Consider the following 20,832-nt stretch of genomic DNA (forward strand, 5'->3'; position numbering starts at 1 on the left):
TATCCTTGAGTTTGATAATATTTAAATGATATAAAAGCATTTAATATTATAAAACCTATAATAAACTCCAGAGGGGATATTCCAGTATGCTCCACTATATGTGTGTATTGTCAAACATTCATTCATTATATAGTTCGCTATTTGGGTATTATATATATTTATTAACTTGATTAATTATTCATGTTCTCGAATATAATAATTACTTTGATAATTCTACATTTAATCAAACACATATATATATATATATCCATGATGTACAATCGAATAAAACACATACGATTGGCATTATTATGGCCAATTCACTTTCTTTTAAAATACACGCTCTGTTAGCGCGGCACATAATCTTTTAAGTATGGTGGAGGACGTCTGTCACGTGTTGGCCTTGTCCTCGCCAAACCCGATTGCGGACTCGCGTGTGAATTCTGTTCATTTCCTATTATCTCCCCTTCATCGAGGTCGTTTTCAGATGTTTCCGGTTCCTTCCCGACAATTCCAGGATCAACAGTTTTCATAACTGACGAATTTCGAGTCATACAATGACCAGCATCGCTCCTAACACTTACCATTGTGCCTTTTCTGTCAATAACCGTATATGGCGTAGGTTTGTATATTGAATCAGATTTTGTTCTGGCTTCATTTCTAACTAACACACGATCCCCTACGTTAATTGATCTGTCCCTTGCATGTATCCGTTCGTCTTTATAACGTTTTGTTTTCATTTTCGAAAAGTCGTCGTTCTGTTGCGCTATTTCTCTCGTTTGAAGATTTCCACTTTTACCATGACCGATGTTTGGCATTCGAGTCGTCGGATCTCTACCAAACATTAACTTGAATGGCGTATAACCAGTCGATACGTGTGGTGTCGCTCGGTATTGTCTTAAGAAATCATACAGTCCTTGTTTGTAGTTTCGCGCCTCAATAAATGAAGATTTTACACTCTTCATCAGTGGTTTATTGAAGGATTCTGCTTGGGCATTTGCTCTTGGCCATCTCGGTGTGATTTTCCGATGAATTATGCCGTAAAATTTCATGAAGTCGGCAAAATGCTTTACTTTGAAATGGAGACCCATTGTCGGTTTTTATCACTTTCGGTATATAGCAAACATTGATACAATCTTGTCGAACACCGGTATAACTGTGTTTGCTGAAATATTTTTTATTATTTCAACTATCGGATATCTCGAATACTCGTCTATTACCACAAGTAAATAGTCCCCGTTTTCTAACGGACCACAAAAGTCAGCGCTTATATTGAGCCAAGGTCCCGACGGCAATTCACTCATTCTCAAAGGTTCACGCGGTCTTTGTTCATTTGAATTTGATTGACATGCTAAACACTTTTGAATTGCAGCTTCGATTTCAGAATTCATGTTTGGAAAATATATTTTCGATCTTATGTAACTTTTTGTTTTCACAATTCCTTGGTGACCTTCATGTCCTAGTTTTATTGCTTTTTCACGGAGTGATTTTGGAATCACTAGTTTATCATTTTTCATCAATAATGTTTCATGATACACAGTCAGTTCGTCCTTTATACTACGAAAAGATGATAATTCTTCTTTGTCTATTTCTGGGTCATTCAGTGTTTTCAATTCATACCATTTACCATTCTTTGTAAATTCGACTGCCTTTTGCATTGTCTTATCTTTCAATGATTCCATTTTTACCTCATCTACTGTCATTGCATTTGGTAATGATTGTTCTGCGACAAATGACACGTATTCCTCTGCTATATTTCGTTCTTCCATATATTTTAATGGATGACGGGACATAAAGTCTGAGGGATTACCTTTCCCTGACCTATACTCTATTTTCATTTTGAACGGTTGAAGTCGCAATCCCCAACGTTCGATTCTTAGTGGTGGTTGTTTCTTTTCCCAAATTTTAGTTAACGGCATGCAATCTGTAATGCATGTGAATGTTGGTGCTCCCTTTAGATACATCGCAAAATGTTCGCATGACCATACCAAAGCCAGTGCTTCTCGTTCTGTCTGACTGTACCTCGTTTCCACTTGTGTTAAAGATCGAGATGCATAAGCCACCACCTTGCCTTCTTGTGTGAGTATTCCCGAGACTCCCACAGGTGATCCATCTGTTATTACTTCAATGTCTTTGCTCGGATTGAAGTATGCCATGACAGTTTCACTGCTCAGTTCACTTTTTAATTTCTCGAATGCTGCTTGCTGCTCACTGCCCCATTCCCATTGAGTGTCATTTCTTGTAAGACGTCGTAACGGTTCAGAGATTGTCGCGTAGTTTCGTATAAACTGTGACGAATATGACGTCATTCCCAGAAAACTTCTCATTTCCGTCACATTTGAAGGCTCCAGCATTTGTTTGGCTGCCTCTACCTTCTGAGGTGAAGGTGACATTCCATTTTGCCCGAATACTACTCCAAAAAAAGTGATTTCCTTTTTATTGAACTCACATTTAGATCTGTTTAATGTCATGCTACTTTCGTGTATAGCCTGGAAAACTTTATCTAATGCTTTATCGTGATCACTTTGATTTTTCGCGTATACAATAATATCATCCGAAATATTTTTAGATCCCTCTATACCCTGTATTACTTCACTTATGGTCTTTTGAAATACCTCACTAGCAGAATTTGTCCCAAAATTCAAACGTTTATACCGATAAAGCCCCATGTGTGTAGCAAATGTTGTGATATACCGCGATTCTTCTTGTAAGACAAGCTGATTGTACCCGGCTTTAAGGTCAAGCTTGCTGAATATTTTTGCTCCATTCATATCATAAATTAGTTCATCTATCGTCGGCATTTGATGTCTTTCCCTTTCTATGGCTTTATTGGCCTCTCTCATATCAACACAGAGTCTAACATCGCCATTTTGTTTTGGAGGTGTGACTATTGGTGAAACCCAAGGTGTATGTTCATTTATAACTTCTTCAATAATATCATTTTCTAACAAGGTATTAATTTCTTTTTCTACTTTTTCTCTCAAATGAAATGGTTTTCTTCTATTTCTTTGTGCTACAGGTTTCACATTTGGATTGATGTGCAATTTCACGGTTTTGTGTTTTTTTTAGTTTTCCAATACCTTTATAAATTCCAGGGTATTTATCCTCAATCTTTGTTTTCAAGGAGATGTTCTGTGTAATCTTGACTAATTCCATTTCACATGATGTATCATAGCCGATTAAAACTCCATAATTTCCTTTCACCAGATAAAATTTTGCTACGGTTATTTTATCATTCTTTTCAACAGATAAATTCATATACCCTTTTACTGGAAGCGGATTTCCTCCTCCGTAAGGCAAAAGGTTTGGTAAATATTTTCGTTGAATTTTAGGTTTTCCAATGTAATTATAAGTCCTTTCATCTATAATGTTAACACTTGAACCTGTATCAATCGTTGCTGTTATTTTCTTTTCATTCACTGTTATTTTTGTTTGAGGCGTTTTCCTTTTGTTTTCTTTTGCGACACTTTTAACTGATATGTTATAGAGGAATTCTTCCTCTGAATTGGACTGTAAATCCTCTTCACGGCTTACTTCGTTTAGGGGGCAGGGGACCTAAAAATGAAAAATTTTGTATTTCAGTGTGACCAGAAACACAATTCCAAATATTTCAAAATCTGTTTCACAGGCAGATAACCAGTTGCACAGCATTATTCAATGATATATGACATACATTGAAGAAAATAATAGTTTGCATGCATTGCTCCTTCAAAAAATGACTGACAGCAATTTATATTTACCCCCACCCAGCCAAAATCACACCTAAAATATACCAATATAGGCAATCTTCATGAAGGTGCAGCATACTCCATAATCCGCCCGATTCCTTTAAAAATATCAGTAACACGCAGTGCAAGCTATGGCATTTTCAGAAATGACAAATAAAGTGTCTGTCATACGTTTAGATTTTTCACAAAATTTATCTGAAGTTTCTTACTTGTTTGGCGCCAACTGTCAAAGCTTGATTTTTAACTTTTTCACCTCCATTCGGAGAGTCAGAAATACATACAAAGGTACCAAAATGCTTAGTTTCGGGTAAAAACCCAAAAATATATCTCATTTCCTACACACAAACAAGAAAGAATTACAATGACAGAGAAATATCAGAAGTTATCAGTACCTTCAAAACACCATGTCTGAGTTATTAAAAAATTTGACCGGGGCCATCATTCGAATATGTCCCCTGCCCCCTTACTTTGCTTCGTTTTGATTTCAGACAACACCGCGCAAAATGGCCAACTGTTGAGCATGTGTTGCAGGTTTTCCCTTTTGCTGGACAAGGGGTACCTCTGTGGGGAAATTCATATCCGCAATTCCTGCATTTATTGGTTGGCAACGCGCGCCGATAATTCCCGCGCTGATACGATTGGCCAGTCTCCCGAAAATTCCCACGGTTCTGCGAGTTAAATCCACGTCGTGCAGCCGTTCTCCCACGTGTTGTTCCACCTCGCCCTCTTCGTGCGTAATTTGATACTTTCCTTACTAAGTTTTGGTCATTTTTCTCCATTGCTTTGGCGTGTTGGTCACTTTGTTCAAGCATCCTACCTATAGTTAAAATAGCATCCAGTTTTTTGTCAGGTTCACGTAAAGCCCTACGACGTAACTGGTTATATTTCCCGTGCTGTATAACTTAATTGCTGCAATATTTCGCCATCAATATCTGTAAACCCACAGGTTTTTGCAAGTGTCCGTAATTCCGTTACATATTCGTCAAGGGATTGTTCTTCTGACTGTTTATATGTTCGAAAATTGTATATCTCTATTTGGATGTTCTTCTGTGGCGAAAAATAGTCTCCAAGCACTTTCTTTGTTGCGTCATATGTTTCTTCCGTCTCTTTCTTCTCAACGTCATAAATATCATAAACATTTTCACCGGCGTAGTGTAATAATAAAGCTCTTTTTTGGTCATCATCGTCCACTAACATTCCCTTGAATAAATTCTCTAAACGACCAATCCATTTTTCCCACCGTGCTCCTGAATTTGTTTTGTCCGTCTCAAGATCGAAACTTGGAAAATGTGGCAAGTTGTTCATTTTTTATTAGTTTACTTCGTTATCCATCCATAAACTAGTAACATTCTTATATCCAGATAATTCTTAAACGGTTAATCACATATCTTGATATCCTCGTCGCCAGATGTTATGTCCAGGGTATAGATATTATAAGAAACACATTTGATTGTAACTACGTTTATTTAGAAAGCCATGTTATATCTTGACCGGAAGTTCAGTACTCTTTTTACCCATCATGCAATATAGTTATAAATAGCAGACTACAGTAATGAAGGATATTACACTCCCTCACTCTAGATAGTGTGACAGCCATGCAGGAAGAACTGGGCTGGCGATCCCTTGAACATCGCAGATTGAACTGTAGACTGATAATGTTTTATAAGATATACTATAACCTAGTTGCAATTAATCTCCCAACATATGTTCAAACCCCGCATAGATTAACCAGACATATGCACCCCTTATCCCTACGCCAAATACAGGTATCCTCCGACTACCATAAGTATATACTCTTTCTTCCCTCATAGCAAATATACTATAGTTATGGAATAAACTTCCTGCCACCCTGCCCAACCTGAGTCAGTTCATACAGGCAGTGGTGGGTTTGCAGTACTAGTCTTACTCCCAGTGTTTTTAAACTATTTTATCTCTTATCATCTTGTTTCACTATTAACATTTTAACCATGACTAGAATACATTTTCAGTCTCACCTTCCAAGCATGTTGACCAATGTTTGGAGGACTTTTCTTTTTTAGCTTTTCTTTTCACCCTTTACTAACAACCGACGTGCACTAAATTCCTGCCTTTAACACTCGTAAGAGGGGTTGGCAGTATCCAGAGATAGATAGCTATCGTAAGCATTACGACTAAAAGTGAAACTGAAGACCACACTATATACCGTATTTTTACAATAGACGGGCGTTACGGAATATACCCATTACCAACTTCCGGCGAGAGGTCACAACCGAAAGTAAGTTTAAACTTGTTTAAACTTTGATGTCTGTTTATGCATTTTGTATGATTATATTTGATGACTTAGATAAATACATAAAATTAAGCAATTTACATATTAGTTTGCAGTTTGTTACAGTTTATAGCTCAGGTAATAGGACAGCAGTCCAACGGATAGAACTCGTTAAAAATTATGTGATAATCTGATAATGTGTTGTCTTCTTTGTTTGTCTATTTGTTTGATTTGTTCTATAAATTTGTCTCTAGGTTTTATATATTTACCTTGGTAAAGAAATTGGGAACAAGATACACTGCTCCGCAGACACTTCACTCCTCAAATTTTTGAAACACTTCACCCCTCAAGACAATTCACCCTCTAGTCCTGTAAAATTAAGACGTCGCTTTGAGAATTACATTGTAGTAACGATTCGCCACATAACAATTCATCACAGTGTAATACCTATTCGCCACAATGTTTAGCCAGAGTTGGATTATAACAATAATTGTTTAATTGTGACAGGTCTAAAATTTAAATTAATAAACTCGATCGTTTCCTTTTGAAGTTTAACAGTTAAAGAACTATGATATCAACACCTTTTTGAAAACCTAGCTAAACACCGTTTTCCGGCTCTGGGGAATTACACCAAATGAAGTGCATAACACTAGTGATGTTCCGATTGTGGCAAGTCGCCGATAATCAGTTACTGTTATGTAAAAAGACAATAATCGATTCACAAAAATTTGTTCCGCGACGTCGTCAAAAATGTTTAAAGTTTCAAAGGGAATTAATTCTGACGGTAATTTTCTTTTAGGTACACCTCGCAGATCGCAAAATATCACTCGGAGACAATTTGGAGTTGAACAGGATCAATAAGTGATGTAAACAATAGTAATATAATGTGATGTGAATGATATTATTTGACATCCATTGAAAAATAAATCTATTTCGTAAATGTATGACTATATAAGGTTAAACCTGTGTTGAAAAGTGCTATAAATGAAGTTCATGTTACTAAATATAATGAAGTGCTTGGTAAAAAAAGTTACTTCCCTATTTCTTTTTAACGCGACTTCATTCGAAAGTTATCGATTATGTCCCATCCGACTGAACCGATGATCGATTGTGACAAATTTCATCCGATTTCCATCACTACATAACACAGTTACGTGATATTTCTATTTTTCTATCATTATTTAACCGTTTAAGGTGAAAAAAATTGATGTTTTTGAAAATTATCAATATTCCTTTCATATCTATTGCAAAGTATTCAAAAAAATAAATTATTTATAATGAAAATCAATAAAATTCAAACAGACGTAGTGGAATCTTCCATAATAAATAAGGTTATTTTCTGCATAAACTTGTGAATTTACTTTATTTTTTGTATGGAATTATTCATACAATGATATTTAATTATTTTCTTATAAAGAAATAACTGTTTTATTTCAATTTAAATTGAAAAAAGGCTGAAAACAAAGAGTTCGCTATAACACTCCATCTAAGGTGAATTCCCCAGAGCTATGTACAGAAAGTACCGGAAAACGGCGTTTAGCTAGGTTTTCGAATTGGTGAATTGGATACAGAATTTTCTCATTAATAGGAGAAAGAGGGTTTGAGTTGAAGATAGTTTCCCTATTTGGTCTCGGTCAAATATCACGTCACAGTGAATTTTTCCTCATATAAGTGGAACAAAATAATGGACCCATTCACAATCGCGAATTGTCTTGAAATCACAATTTTCAGAATGGGTCCGATGGACCTGTTCACAATTCTGCAAAAATTCACAATCTAACATAAATTAAGCTAACAGTTTCGTCTTTTTCCTAATTTTTTCTAATATAAGTGATTAAAATCTTAATTTGTCTTTGTGTTGATGTATGTAAAATTAACATGTCATCTTACTGTCGGTATTCAAACTAAAAGTTGAGTTGCTTCCTTAATTTGATTCACAGATATTTTTTTTTTATTACAGTTTAATCAAGTAAATGTCCGAAATGGCAAAACTATATGTTAAACCAGGGTCTTTCAATTAGATAAAACCCAAGTTAATGGGAATTTTGCAGCAGTATTTTTAATAATTTAAACTTTGTGGACCAAGATTTTTCAAGCTGAATGAATTGAGATTGAGTCTTCCAGTCGTATGGTTACCTAATAATGAAAGGCATTTTTCAGCGAACTGGTCAATTTTTTAGAACATATTCTGATTAAATATATAGGTAAAAATCCGATTAAAGTGTAACAGACAAAATTTTAATATGCCCTCAAAGAGCGGTAATTCCTTGTGAAATATCTGAAAAATGGTCATTTGGGTAAATTTTCATTTTTAAGAAAAAATACAAAATTTGTTTCTTTTTATAATTGTTACGGTGCTGGATACATTCACATTTTAAGGAAAAAATTGCTTCCTCAGGAGTTCCTCAAGGTTCAGTCCTTTTTATACGCCCGTTTGAAAAACGGGACTTATTATGGGAACGCCCCTTGCGGGCGGGCGGCGTCCAATTTTGTCCGGAGCATATCTCCTACATGTATGGAGGGATATTAATGAAACTTCATAGAAATGTTCACCACTATGAGGAGCAGTGTCGCGCACATGAACCAGGTCTCTAGGTCAAAGGTCAAGGTCACACTTAGAGCTCATTGAAAAATGCTTGTCCAGAGCAAAACTTCCACATGTATAGAGGGATTTCAATATTACTTGGCACAAATGTTCACCATTGTGAGGTGGAGTGTCGCGCGCAAGATTCAGGTCCTTGCAGCCAAGGTCAAGATCACACATAGAGGTCAAAGTTCAGATAAAAATTTGAAGATGTGTATATGGACCATTTAGTCATCATTTATTGAGGGATTGTAACACAAATGGTCATTATCAAGACTATGGCTGTGATACATATAATTTAGGTCAATATATACAAGGTCAAGGTCACCAAAGATGATGAAATATCCAGATTTTGTACGGAGCATATCTCCTACAGGCATGGAGGGATTTTAATGAAATTTCATAGAAATGTTCACCATTATGAGAAGCCATGTCACGCACATGAACTAGGTCTCTAGGTCAAAGGTCAAGGTCACACTTAGAGCTCATTGAAAAACCCTTGTCCTGAGCAAAACTTCCACATGCATAGAAGCATTTCAATATAACTTGGCACAAATTTTCACCATTGTGAGGCGGAGTGTCGCGCACAAAATTCAGGTCCCTGCAGCCAAGGTCAAGGTCACACATAGAGGTCAAAGTTAATATAAAAATACGAAGATGTGTATAGAGACGATTTAATCATCATTTATTGAGGGATTGTAACACAAATGGTCATTATCATGACTACGGCTGTGACACATGTACTTTAGGTCAATATATGCAGGGTCAAGGTCACTAAAGATGGTGAAATATCCAGATTTTGTCTGGAGCTTATCTCCTACATGTATGGAAGAATTTTTATAATACTTTATGGAAATGTTCACCACCATGATATGTATTGCTCCATGCATGACCCAGGTCAAAGGTCAAGGTCACACTTAGAGCTCATTGAAAAACGCTTGTCCGGAGCAAAACTTCTACATTCATAGGGGGATTTCAATATAACTTGGCACAAATGTTCACCATTGTGAGGCTGAGTGTAGCACGCAAAATTCAGATCCCTGCGACCAAAGTCAAGGTTACACATAGAGGTCAAAGTTCAGATAAAAATTTGAAGATGTGTATAGGGACCATTTAGTCATCATTTATTGATGGATTGTAGCACAAATGGTCACTATCATGACTACAGGTGTGACACATTTAATTTAGGTTAATATTTGCAAGGTCAAGGTCACTGGAGATGATTAAATATCCAGATGTTGTCCGGAGCATATTTTCTACATGCATGGAGGAATTTTAATGTTACTTTATAGAATTGTTCACCACCATGAGACGTAGTGCCCTGCACATGAACCAAGTCTCTAGGTCAAAGGTGAAGGTCACAGTTAGAGCTCATAGAAAAACGCTTGTCTGGAGCAAAACTTCTACATGCATAGAGCACTGTGAGGCAATCGGTGCGTGGCTTGGATAGTATACATGTACATGACCACGTCCACTTATTTTTTTATAAATTTTTTTTTTTTCACTAATAAAATATTTTTTTATTCAAAATGTTTTTAAAATATTTTATTTTCAATAAACCAACAAAAAAAATTTTTTTAATAAAATATTTTAAAAACATTTTGAATAAAAAAATATTTTATTAGTGAAAAAAAAAAAATTTATAAAAAAATAAGTGGACGTGGTCATGTACATGTATACTATCCAAGCCACACACCGATTGCCTGTGGCATAGAGGGATGTCAATATAATTTGGCACAAATGTTCATCATTGTGAGGCTGAGTGCCGTGCATAAAATTCAGGTCCCTGCGACCAAGGTCAAGGTCACACATCCTGTGCATATCTTCCCTACTGATTTGTTTTAAGGTTCATTTAACAACACAGTGCCAAGAATAAAAACTTGCTTGCTAGATAACACTTATCCATAATGCCCCCATCTCCATCTAAAGCTTTCGTAAACGGGCGTATTTTGTGACTATGGCACCTTTGTTTATTTATCATTTACATAAATGACTTACATGCAAATTATTTGCTGATGATAGCAAATTATACAGTAAGATATATTCTCAAAATGATCAATTGTTACTTCAACAAGACGTAGTAACATTTATGCGACTGGTCAGAGGACTGGCTGCTTCAATTTTCTATTCCAAAATTTTAATAGCTGCAGATTGGTTACATCAAGCTCCTATATGTCTAGTTGTCTACAAAATGAAAGACTGATCCAGTCAAAATATTTCTTTACTTAAAAGATCTCAACATACTTACTTTATATCAAGTTGTTTTCCTTTTTTTCTTTTCAGATTGCTTAACATTAGAAATTTTTTTCTCAGCATCTTGGCATTGACCCTTGTTGCAGGATGATTATACATCAAGTTAAAGTCATGAAAAGTTGACCTTTCTGTACTTGAATAAAATCCAAAACTGGTCTTTCCATACTCAACAATCACTGCCAGATAACTTAAGGTAGATACTTAATTATAGTAATATTTTTATTAAGGGATAACCTTGCATAATTTTTATAATGGACTTGTCTTTCTGCAAATCCAGTTATGTTCATTATAAATTAACCCTTAATTTGCAGGAACCAAAAGTGATAAGCCTTTTCCACCTGTATAGAGCCAGGCCAGCCTTTGATAGGCTCTATATTGTTGGTAGCTTAATAATGTTAATATTATTTTTATCCAATGAGTTTAATAAATTCAGTATCAAACCTACAAGAATATAATATTCTATTTATCAAATACTCAACATAAAAACTTTTTAAAGTGAAAAAGAAATATTTTTCATGACACGCCTTTAGTGTTACATTTAGATTTAGTGTGTCTTTTCAAAATGTTTGTATAACGCAAATGACGTCACATCAAAATATATGCAAGGCGTGCAATTCAATTTTACGGAGTCGCAAAAGCGGCACAGGCATGTGATAAAAAAAGTTTTAATCAGTTATAACTTATTGTTTATTATACAAAATAAATTGTGCACACTGTTTTACAACAGTTTATTTGCTGCATTTTAATAGAACCAAAGTCAACATGGTCCTTTTTCTGTAATTCTACTCTTTCAACCATGCAGACCACGATCAGCTGGCGGGTCCATGCTATCTGATCATGGTTTGCACAGTTTATTGTTCATTCAGTGCATATATATTTTAAAATAATTCCTTAACCCTTAAAGTGCTGGAACCAAAAGGTTAAGCCATTGTCACCAGTATAGAGTCAAGCCAGCCTGCATATCCGTGCATTCTGACCAGGCTCTATACTGTTGGCTGACAAACTTTAAATGTTCAAATCTATAAAATTGATAATTGACAGTCCCAAACAGGGCTCTACAAATCCTATAGTCCGGGACAACTCTAAAACCACTTGGGACAACTGACAATTAGCAGAAAGTTAGTCCCGGACTAGTCAAATTTTGACGGATGCTTATCTTGGACAACTGTAAAATTATGTTTATTAATACGACCCTTCAGTCCTTCACAGCATGGTGCGCCGGTAATCTTCGCCTGAGGCAATCAATCTCAGCAGTTGCTACGCTGATTAATTTTACATTGCCACAGGCAATCAAAATAGATAAGACACTAAAAATGGAAGTGGGACAAGTTCATTTAAAATATTCAGCACGTTTCATAAGGTTAAAAGTGATGAATGGTTTTGTTCCGATTGAAAGATTGACAAGTTCATCAAAGATATTTATCATGATAAAGGTTAATACCACCAATCTATCTGATTCAACAAAATTTGAGCCATGTCACGACAAAACCAGTGTAATGTGTTTGCAACCAGCATGGATGCAGACCAGACTTCTCATCCGCGCAGTCTGATCAGGATCCATGCTATTCGCCATTTGCTATCAGTTTCTCTACTTGTAATAGGGTTTCTAAGCGAACAGCATGGATCCTGATCAGACTGCGCGGATGCGTAGGCTGGTCTGGATCCATGCTGGTCGCAAACGCATAACGTTGGTTTTCTTGTGACGCAACTTATTTTATTTTTCTGTAATCATAGATGGAGAAGAGACACAAACAGATATTGAAAGATAAGCGGCCAGATTTGGTTGAAAGCTTAAACATGATTGGTGGGCTCTTTACACAGTTGATTAGTAGAGATATATTAGATCAGAGGATGGTCAGGACAATAAAGGTTTGTTTTCCATTGTTAAGTCTAGCTGGAAAAGTTAGGACATATTTTTTTAAGTTTTCATATTCTTCTCACTGAGTTGTATTGCTGTCAAGGTGAATTTTATGAAATGTTCTTGATACATAAGCCTTAGCTCTAAGAAATAAATACATTTTACCTTCTGTAAAAAGGGTCTGACAGCATTGTTGTTTTTTTAATGTTTTGATAATGGATTTAGAACATGTGAGAATAGCATTGATTGTGAAATAAGTTTGTGAAATATGTAAACGTAGCAAAAAATGTAAACAAAGTAGTATTTTGACTTCCATACGCAATACTAAATCACTGTAAATACACTAATTGAAAGATGATTCAGGTATATAGCCAGTGGCAATGAGAAACATTTTGCAAATATAAAAGGACTCTAAAAATAAAAATTGTTGGTAAAATAAAAATGATCGTTTTTAAGCTTAATGGACCTTCAGGTCACTTGACACATTTTCTACCCAGACTAATTGATTCAGTGTTTATAATACATAGGAATGTTTGTTACATTTTGGAAGAGTGTGGAAATAATTTAACAAAAAAAAAAATTTTTCTAAACATAAATGGCTTTATTATTTTGCATAATACATTTAAGTCATATATAATTGATGATACCATGTACAGTATTTTATTAAATTTTGATTATTTTAATTCTTGTAAAAGGATGAAGGTCTTCATGTTTTCTGACAGTTTGAACTTGCACCTATGCCTTCACCACTCAGTCATATTGGCACCAAAATGTCAGAAAATGTCAAGAGATGGTTGCATGAAAATATATTTTTATCTTCCTTAACCATTAATTAAGGCAGATATATCTCTTTTACATATTTACATAGAAATAATTATCATTTTATATATGGATTTTAGAATGGAAAGACAGAAGATGAAATGGCTGAGGGTTTACTAGATTTTTTACCAAAATCTAACCAAGGAGAAAAGACATTTGACCTTTTCTGTGAGGCTTTAATAGCTGACTCCCAGAGTAGTATTGTGAGATTGTATCTCAAGCCAGACAGCAAGAAGGAAACAGAAGAGAAAAATGTTGTGCAGGAATCTAATGGAGCAAATGCTGTCGAAGACACACTATCACAGGTATCTGGGTCACAGGTGACCGGACTCGGTCAAACCTATGTCAATATAGGAGAGGTTGTAGAATACAGAGACGGTGAACGTTCGGTCCAGAGTCCAGGTCACGTTCAGACTGTAGCCATTCGAGAGGAACTGCAGACACAGATGTATAGACGTAGTATCGAACCAAGAGATCTGCATCACTCCCAGTCTTCCCCAAACTTGCCTAGCAATTCTGAACACGATGCCATGTTCTTTTATCAAAACACTCTTAGAAATCCACATGCTGTGTACAGTGTTTTAAATGATAGGTGCTCTAATAGATCAGACAAAGAAAGACAGTTGTTCAATATGGGCTTGCCACTTGCTTCAGTTTCACAAATCATGAACGATTACTATATAGATCCATTGTTAGTTAGTGATTCTGGAGGTATAGGTCTTCCAAAAAATGTGTCTTCCAAAGATATTTCCCAAAATCCCTATGCTCAAAAACCAAATGTGTTCAACAGATCTCCATATACAGAGATTAATCCAGCTTCCAGTGGACTTGTTTTAGGAATGAGTCCACAAAAATCATTTGCTTTCCAAACTAGAGATAAGAATTATCCACCAGTATTACAAGAAAGACACTTCCTCAATGCTAGTAAAGAGTATATGGAAAGAGTACAAGGTGTAGACAGAAGTAGTGAACAAGAATTGGAAAATATATATTGTAGACAAAATGAAGAGCGATTCAGTGACAAAATCAAACAAAACTATGAAAGATATAATGAAAATTCCTCGAGTCGTAGAAATTTAACTCCACAAGTTGAGGAAATCCATCCAAGTCCATCCAGATATTCCGAGGCTCGTAGTATGGTTGAGATTGACAGGCATATAGAAACAAACAACAGCTGTGACGGTAGTCTGCAGCGAAGTATGATGTCATTCCCTCGACATGTAACACTGTTGCCAACCGCCGGTCATCCTGATCTCCATGGTAAAGACTCATTAAGGGGAGATAATGGCCAATCACCGAGGCTGCTGAGGAATGACAGTGTTGGTATGTACACTTCTATTTGAACTTCCCTTTTTTTGATATCAGTAATGATACCTTATCATTTTGCATTGTTGTAGACATTTAATCACATAGCTTGATAGATGGTACAGCTTCATTTAATAAGGTACATATACTGGTAACATTTGGTTCACTGATTAATTTTTCTTTTGAAAGACAATTAAATATAATTTGCTTGAATGGGCAGTGGTGTTGCCTGTTGGGTGACAATATGTATATCAGCTTAGCATTCACTGAGAAGTTTTCTGGGCCTATGCTCTTATATGATTATTAAGGTTGTATAACAAACTACATGTATTAATTTTACAAACAGGTGTAACACATTATACATGTTTGTGTCTCAAGAAATGATTTTGAAGATATTTTTCATTATTCCAGATACCATGCATAAAAGACCATTGACAGAAGAAATTGAAACTGGTGGTAAGTCTTTTAGTCCTATAGCTACATATGAAAGGCAATGGAAAAAGGCATTTTATATTGCTCACATATTGTTGTCACAAATTACTTGAGCAGTATATTGTACATACAAGGAAATACTGACAAATTGTTGCCATAATATTATGACTTTTATAATGTCAGTGTTACTTAAAACCCTGATCAATCCAGATAGATGTTCATCTGTAGAAAATGACCATATTTTCATTACAAATCTTCTGAGGATATAATATTAACTAATCAGAAATCTTTTTTCAAAGAAGAAACAATTTACCATTAATTAACCTTAAAATTAAAATTAACCTTACAAATTTATACGGCATTAAAAGGAGTACAGAGCAGTATAATCTATTTCAAGCTATTTGCAACCACTTGAACATTTGTTTTCATCTTGACGAATATCATACCAAAGTACATGTACTTTTATTAAAAAGTCATGTTTGTTAATTTTCAATAAAGTGTGAGTTGCTTACACAAAGTCTTTGCTAAACCTGTTAAGGTAAAGAAAAATATTTTGTGAGAAAATCATTTATTCTTTACCATGTGGTATAATTAATGTGCATTGTACATAGATAACAAACACATCAGCAAGAAACTTGACATATGTGAGCATTACAATATTGTGATTTTAAAGGCTTTGAAATTTTTGAGATATATTTCACCATGCATTGATGCCTCCCTTTTATATACACAGCAAAACGTTTAAGAGAAGATGTGGATACATGCAGTCTACCAAATCTGATCCGACCTGAGAGGACTCCTACATTACCAGTGTTAGAAGCCCGAGATGATCAGATAGTGAAGATTCCAGTGCTAGAGGAGCCACGGAAACAACCGTCCATGCCCGCAGTGGTCGTACAACCTGACCAGAATCTGGAGAAAAATCAGAGGTCATCATTGTTGGGGGCCATGGATGACCCAGAGATTGACCTCACTGACGGACCAATTAATGTCAGTGTTGAACTGAGCACCAGAAAGTTTTATTTGGAACATTATAAACAGGTTAAAATAGTTGTCCAAAAAAAGTTGAATTTTTTTAAATGCACATTACTGATAAAAAACAATTCCTTTTAAAATATAGCTTGCTAAGATATAATTACATGTAATGTTTATTTAATCATGGTTGCACTATCTTTAAAAAGTACTTTAGCAGAAGCACTTCTTTGAAGTTGTAGTTAAATTTAGTTTATGAACTTTTATGAATGTTTTTTTTGTATGGATAATTATTTGTTAAACCTTATTGAGCTCTTATGTATGATTTGTAAGTATTTTTATATTGACACTATATAGAGGATATTAAATGAGTGTAAGTTCAATACTGAATTTATTGCACGAGTTGAATAAACTTATATTATGCGAGCCTCTGGCGAGCATAATATTATTTTATTCAACGAGTGCAATAAATTCAGTCATGAACTTACACGAATTTAATATTCTATTTATCACATACCCAAAATAAGACCGTTTAAAGTGAAATAAGAGTCATTTTTCTTTGACGCGCCTATAGTATAACGCTATTATTTAGCGCGTCTTTACTCTTTGTTTGTATAACGCTAATGACGTCACGTCAAAATATATGCACGGCCGTGCAATACCATATTTACGGAGTCGCAAAATCGGCACGGGTGTGTGATAAAACAATTTCCTATATGAACTACATAACAAAATACGAAAAAAGTAAAATCCTAAAATCTACATGTACTATAGGCATATGCAATGAGGAGGATACCTCGTGGTAAAGCATTGATTATGAACGTGAATGAGGTGGTGGGTAAATCAGCACGTAGAGGTACCGACATTGATAGGGACAATCTACATAATCTGTTATGTCAGATGCACTTTGATGTAACCGTTTACAATGATGCTGATGGACTTACAGCCATGGTATATTTAACATACTATCATCATAATATGTTGTTTATGATTTAGATTTTATTTTGAGTTGTCTGATCTGTATTGTAAACATTGTATTTATGTCCCCGCCACACATCGCCAAGGCTTTAAGTTTTAGATGTCAGAGATTTTCAATGTCTAATTCTCTCTGCTATGAATTTTGTTATTGAAAATAGGACATTTACTTTTTCATTTCAGTCTGTATCAGGCTAGCTGATTAAAAAAACATATAAAGACACAGGGTCTTTGTTGCAGAAAAAAAATTACTGAAATTCAGTTATTTAGGAAAAAATGTTCAGAAAGACTTAGGACATCTCTGTTAAAGGAAAATAATTTCTGTATAACTTTGTTGTGCAATTTACATTCCCTTAGAAAATAAAAATTCAGCCTTATTCAATTAACTCTTAAATCTTTAAGTAAATATTAGTGTCCCAAGAAAATACTTGTACTAAAACTAAGAGCCATTTTGCTGATTTATATTTATACATTTATAAGATTAATATTGAATTTCAATATAATTATATTCTGAATTCAACAGGAAATGGTTCAGAAGTTACAAGATTTCTCTCAGCACAGCAGTCATGTGAGCGGCGACTGCACTGTTGTTTGTATACTGAGTCATGGTGAGGAAGGTTATATCTTTGGTGCAGACGGTAAAAAGTTTGAGCTTGACGCTGTGTTCTCACTGTTTGATAACACTTGTTGTCCAAGTCTGAGAGGAAAACCGAAACTGTTCATTATACAGGCTTGTCGTGGAGGTAATGTTTTACCTTGTCTTTTTTTTGGTAAATTACTTTATAAAAATTTATTGTTGGAAGCTATAAGCTTACTGAAGCACTATCGACTCCGATCCTGGAACCAACCAGAACTAAGCAATGAGTGTAAAGTACCTTTGCTCAAGAAAACAACAGCTTGCCCCTGACTTGGCCCAAACCCATGCGGCTAGCAATCTTTATTTTACTAGTCCAACTTGATAGCCACTTGGCCCTGCTGCCAATGTTCATAAATTGTTTATCAAAAACAAAAGAAAAATGGTATTGTTGTTATTAATTGGCTATTTAATACAGCCTTTGAGTTTTGATGCAAAGAAATTAAACAGGAAGTGGGGTAAACTAAATATTTGACAGTTTTGTACAATATCCTTGTATCATTAAGTAAATCATGAAAAAAAATACAAGAAAGTAACTTTTTCATTTTAATTAAATTATATATCTTAATTTTCTAGTTATCTGTTAATTATTTGTAGATAATTACAGGACAATACGGATACTATTGGACTCATACACAGCTGCAAAACCTATATTAGACTTGGCTTGTGTCTAGTCCAATATAGCTTTGATGGCTATGCTCAGGTGCAATTGAATTCAGTATTGTACACAGAGTTTTTTTTCTGGCCAATTTAGATGACCAATATTGGGTCATGTTCCCAATGCCAAAAAGTATTATTTTTTTCCAATTTCAAGAAGAAAATTCCCAATTCAAAGAACAAAAAAATAAATCAAGTAAAATTATTGCCATTTTGTTACATTTAACTGCTCTGTGCCATAGCAAATTGTTATCTAGTATTCCAGATAGTAATATGAGTTATGAGTAATATATAAAAGGAATTTGCTTCTAGTTTTTTCCAATTTGTGTAAAACATTGTAAAAATTCCCATTTCTGTGTGTCGTGCCCTGTACCTGACAATTTATGACAACCTTGTATTATTGCAGGTGCACTAGACCGAGGTGTGCAGTATTACCCTGATGAACATGATGGGTCAGATGCTCGTGTAAGGCAGGTGCCCTCTATGTCTGATATGCTAATATGTTACCCGACACAAAATGGTGAGTGGTTGTCTAAATCTGGAAAAAGTATGGTATACAGAAAAAGTTCTTTTCTTCGAAGTTAATGTGATTGCCATTATTTAAATTGATTTGGTAATGTTGAGTAATTTCTTGTGAAATTAATGTTGAATTATCATTTAGGTCAACATGAGTCATTGCAGTATTTGTAACACTTGAAGATAACTAGGCTGAATTCTTTTTGGGTGATTTTTTATAAATATCATCTTTTTTTCTTCAAATCTGTAAAATGTTTTTGATGATTATCATATGGGTTCTATCGATGGCAGCTCTAAAGCAAGGTATATTTTACCAACTTTAAAAGACTCAAAGACCCTGATATACATTGGCTTGCATTTAGACCAATTAACTATTGTCACCACTTTTTTCTGCTGCCTGATTAGCTGAACAATTACTGTTTGATATATTGATGAACTAGTTTTGATAAGAATGTCGGTGGTTCTACTCAGGTGCCTGTTTGTGTCTGAAATGATGCACGAAAGGGCACCTGTGGTTTTCTTCAACCAGTAAAGCTGGAAAGTGGCCATAAGACCTATCTTGTGTTAGGTCAGTGGTGTAACATACAATCCAACTAAATAAAAATAGATAAATAAGAACGTGTATATATTAACAGGGTACTATGCATGGCGTAATCGTGACAGGGGAAGCTGGTATGTAGAGGCCCTCGTTCAGATATTTATGAAGTACGCTAGATGTGAGGATGTATGTACCATGCTGAATAGGGTAAGTGCACAAAACTTTTCTCTTTTTTTTTTCAGGTGCTTAGATTAAATATTCAAATCTAGTTTGAAACTTTGGACTCAATGAATGAAAATATGTTAAAATACCTTGTTGAAACCTTCTAACTACACAAATGATGATGAAAATAATTGAAAATGCCAAATGTTCGATAGAGAGGAAAAGCATATAAATCTTTGTTGAATATTAGTGAAGAATGATGTGATTGAACATGAAATAAGATTAAAGGGACTCCACTGAGGGTTTTTTACATGAATGGACTGGAAATAATTTTTCAACATTTAATGTAGTTTTGGACCGATAAATTTCACTCACTCTGTTTTTTAGATAAATCAAAATGACTTAAAATTGAAAAGCATGGCAATGGTTTTTATTTGAATTGTGCTTAGCATAGGACTAAAATACAATTTTCAATTGTTTCATGAGAAAAAACAAAATCCTACAATATTTCCTTAACTTTTTAAAACAGAAACATGTTAGAAATAATTGTTATATTGAATGTATTGTTATTATATTGCACATTATAAAGTTAACTAAGATGTCTGCAAGGGGCTTTCGATTTTTTCATGTGAAGAAACTATCCAGCTAGCTTACGGAATGTGAGTGGTTCTACTCGGGTGCCCACTCCTGCCTGAAATAATGTATGGGGTGCACCAGAGGTCTTCCTCTACCAGTTAAGCCAAAGACACCATATGACCGCTTCTCTGTTGGTGTGACATGAAACCCAACAAAAAAAATACAAGCAAAAAACAACAATAATAAAATGAAAATAAACCTGTATTCATTGTTTGATCCATTTCCTAATTAGATTTTATGTTATGAAATAGAAAAAACAATTTTAATGACAATACATGTTTTATCCACAGAGAGTACAAAAAAATCCATTTAATTTTTATTGTAATATGTCATATTTTGATTACTTTTATAGGTAAATCTGCTGGTATCAAAGAAAGTGTCACATTGTCCTAATATAGATATGGACCAGATGAGTCAGATGTCAGAGTACAAGAGTACATTGAGGATGCCTCATCTATACTTCTTCCCTGGTATTGGTGGCTGCAGCTGAACACTCTATGATAAATCTGTGTCCACCCATGTTGAAGGTGTTTGCG

General features: G+C 34.8%; 2 protein-coding genes across 2 annotated transcripts; one reads left to right on the forward strand and one right to left on the reverse strand.

The window, feature by feature from the left end:
* Positions 1–1,082: 1,082 nt before the first annotated feature.
* On the reverse strand, positions 1,083–4,519 carry LOC132754184 (uncharacterized protein K02A2.6-like). The gene is made up of 2 exons (XM_060744778.1): positions 4,267–4,519; positions 1,083–2,923 (listed from the first exon to the last, which is right to left on the reverse strand). The coding sequence occupies exons 1-2, from the start codon at positions 4,517–4,519 to the stop codon at positions 1,083–1,085; spliced, it is 2,094 nt and encodes a 697-aa protein (XP_060600761.1).
* A 1,398-nt stretch (positions 4,520–5,917) lies between these two features.
* LOC132754183 (uncharacterized) lies at positions 5,918–20,825 on the forward strand (the record flags this gene model as incomplete). The annotated part of the gene is given in 11 exon segments (XM_060744777.1): positions 5,918–5,961; positions 10,823–10,985; positions 12,527–12,661; positions 13,550–14,792; positions 15,186–15,230; positions 15,940–16,247; positions 16,953–17,129; positions 17,677–17,896; positions 18,851–18,964; positions 19,596–19,705; positions 20,649–20,825. Coding segments are annotated over 9 exon segments (2,490 nt in total). The 5' UTR covers positions 5,918–5,961; positions 10,823–10,985.
* Positions 20,826–20,832: the final 7 nt, after the last annotated feature.

The sequence above is a fragment of the Ruditapes philippinarum genome, unplaced genomic scaffold (assembly GCF_026571515.1).
Source record: "Ruditapes philippinarum isolate M1 unplaced genomic scaffold, ASM2657151v2 ctg7749_1_1_1_1, whole genome shotgun sequence".
Taxonomy (NCBI): domain Eukaryota; kingdom Metazoa; phylum Mollusca; class Bivalvia; order Venerida; family Veneridae; genus Ruditapes; species Ruditapes philippinarum.

Excerpts from the sequence above, each read along its gene's own strand:
- LOC132754184 (XM_060744778.1), bottom strand. The coding sequence starts at position 4,519 with ATGCTTGAACAAAGTGACCAACACGCCAAAGCAATGGAGAAAAATGAC. Across the intron at positions 2,924-4,266 it reads ATATGAATTTCCCCACAGAG|AAAATGATATTATTGAAGAA; the intron begins GTACCCCTTGTC and ends ATACCTTGTTAG.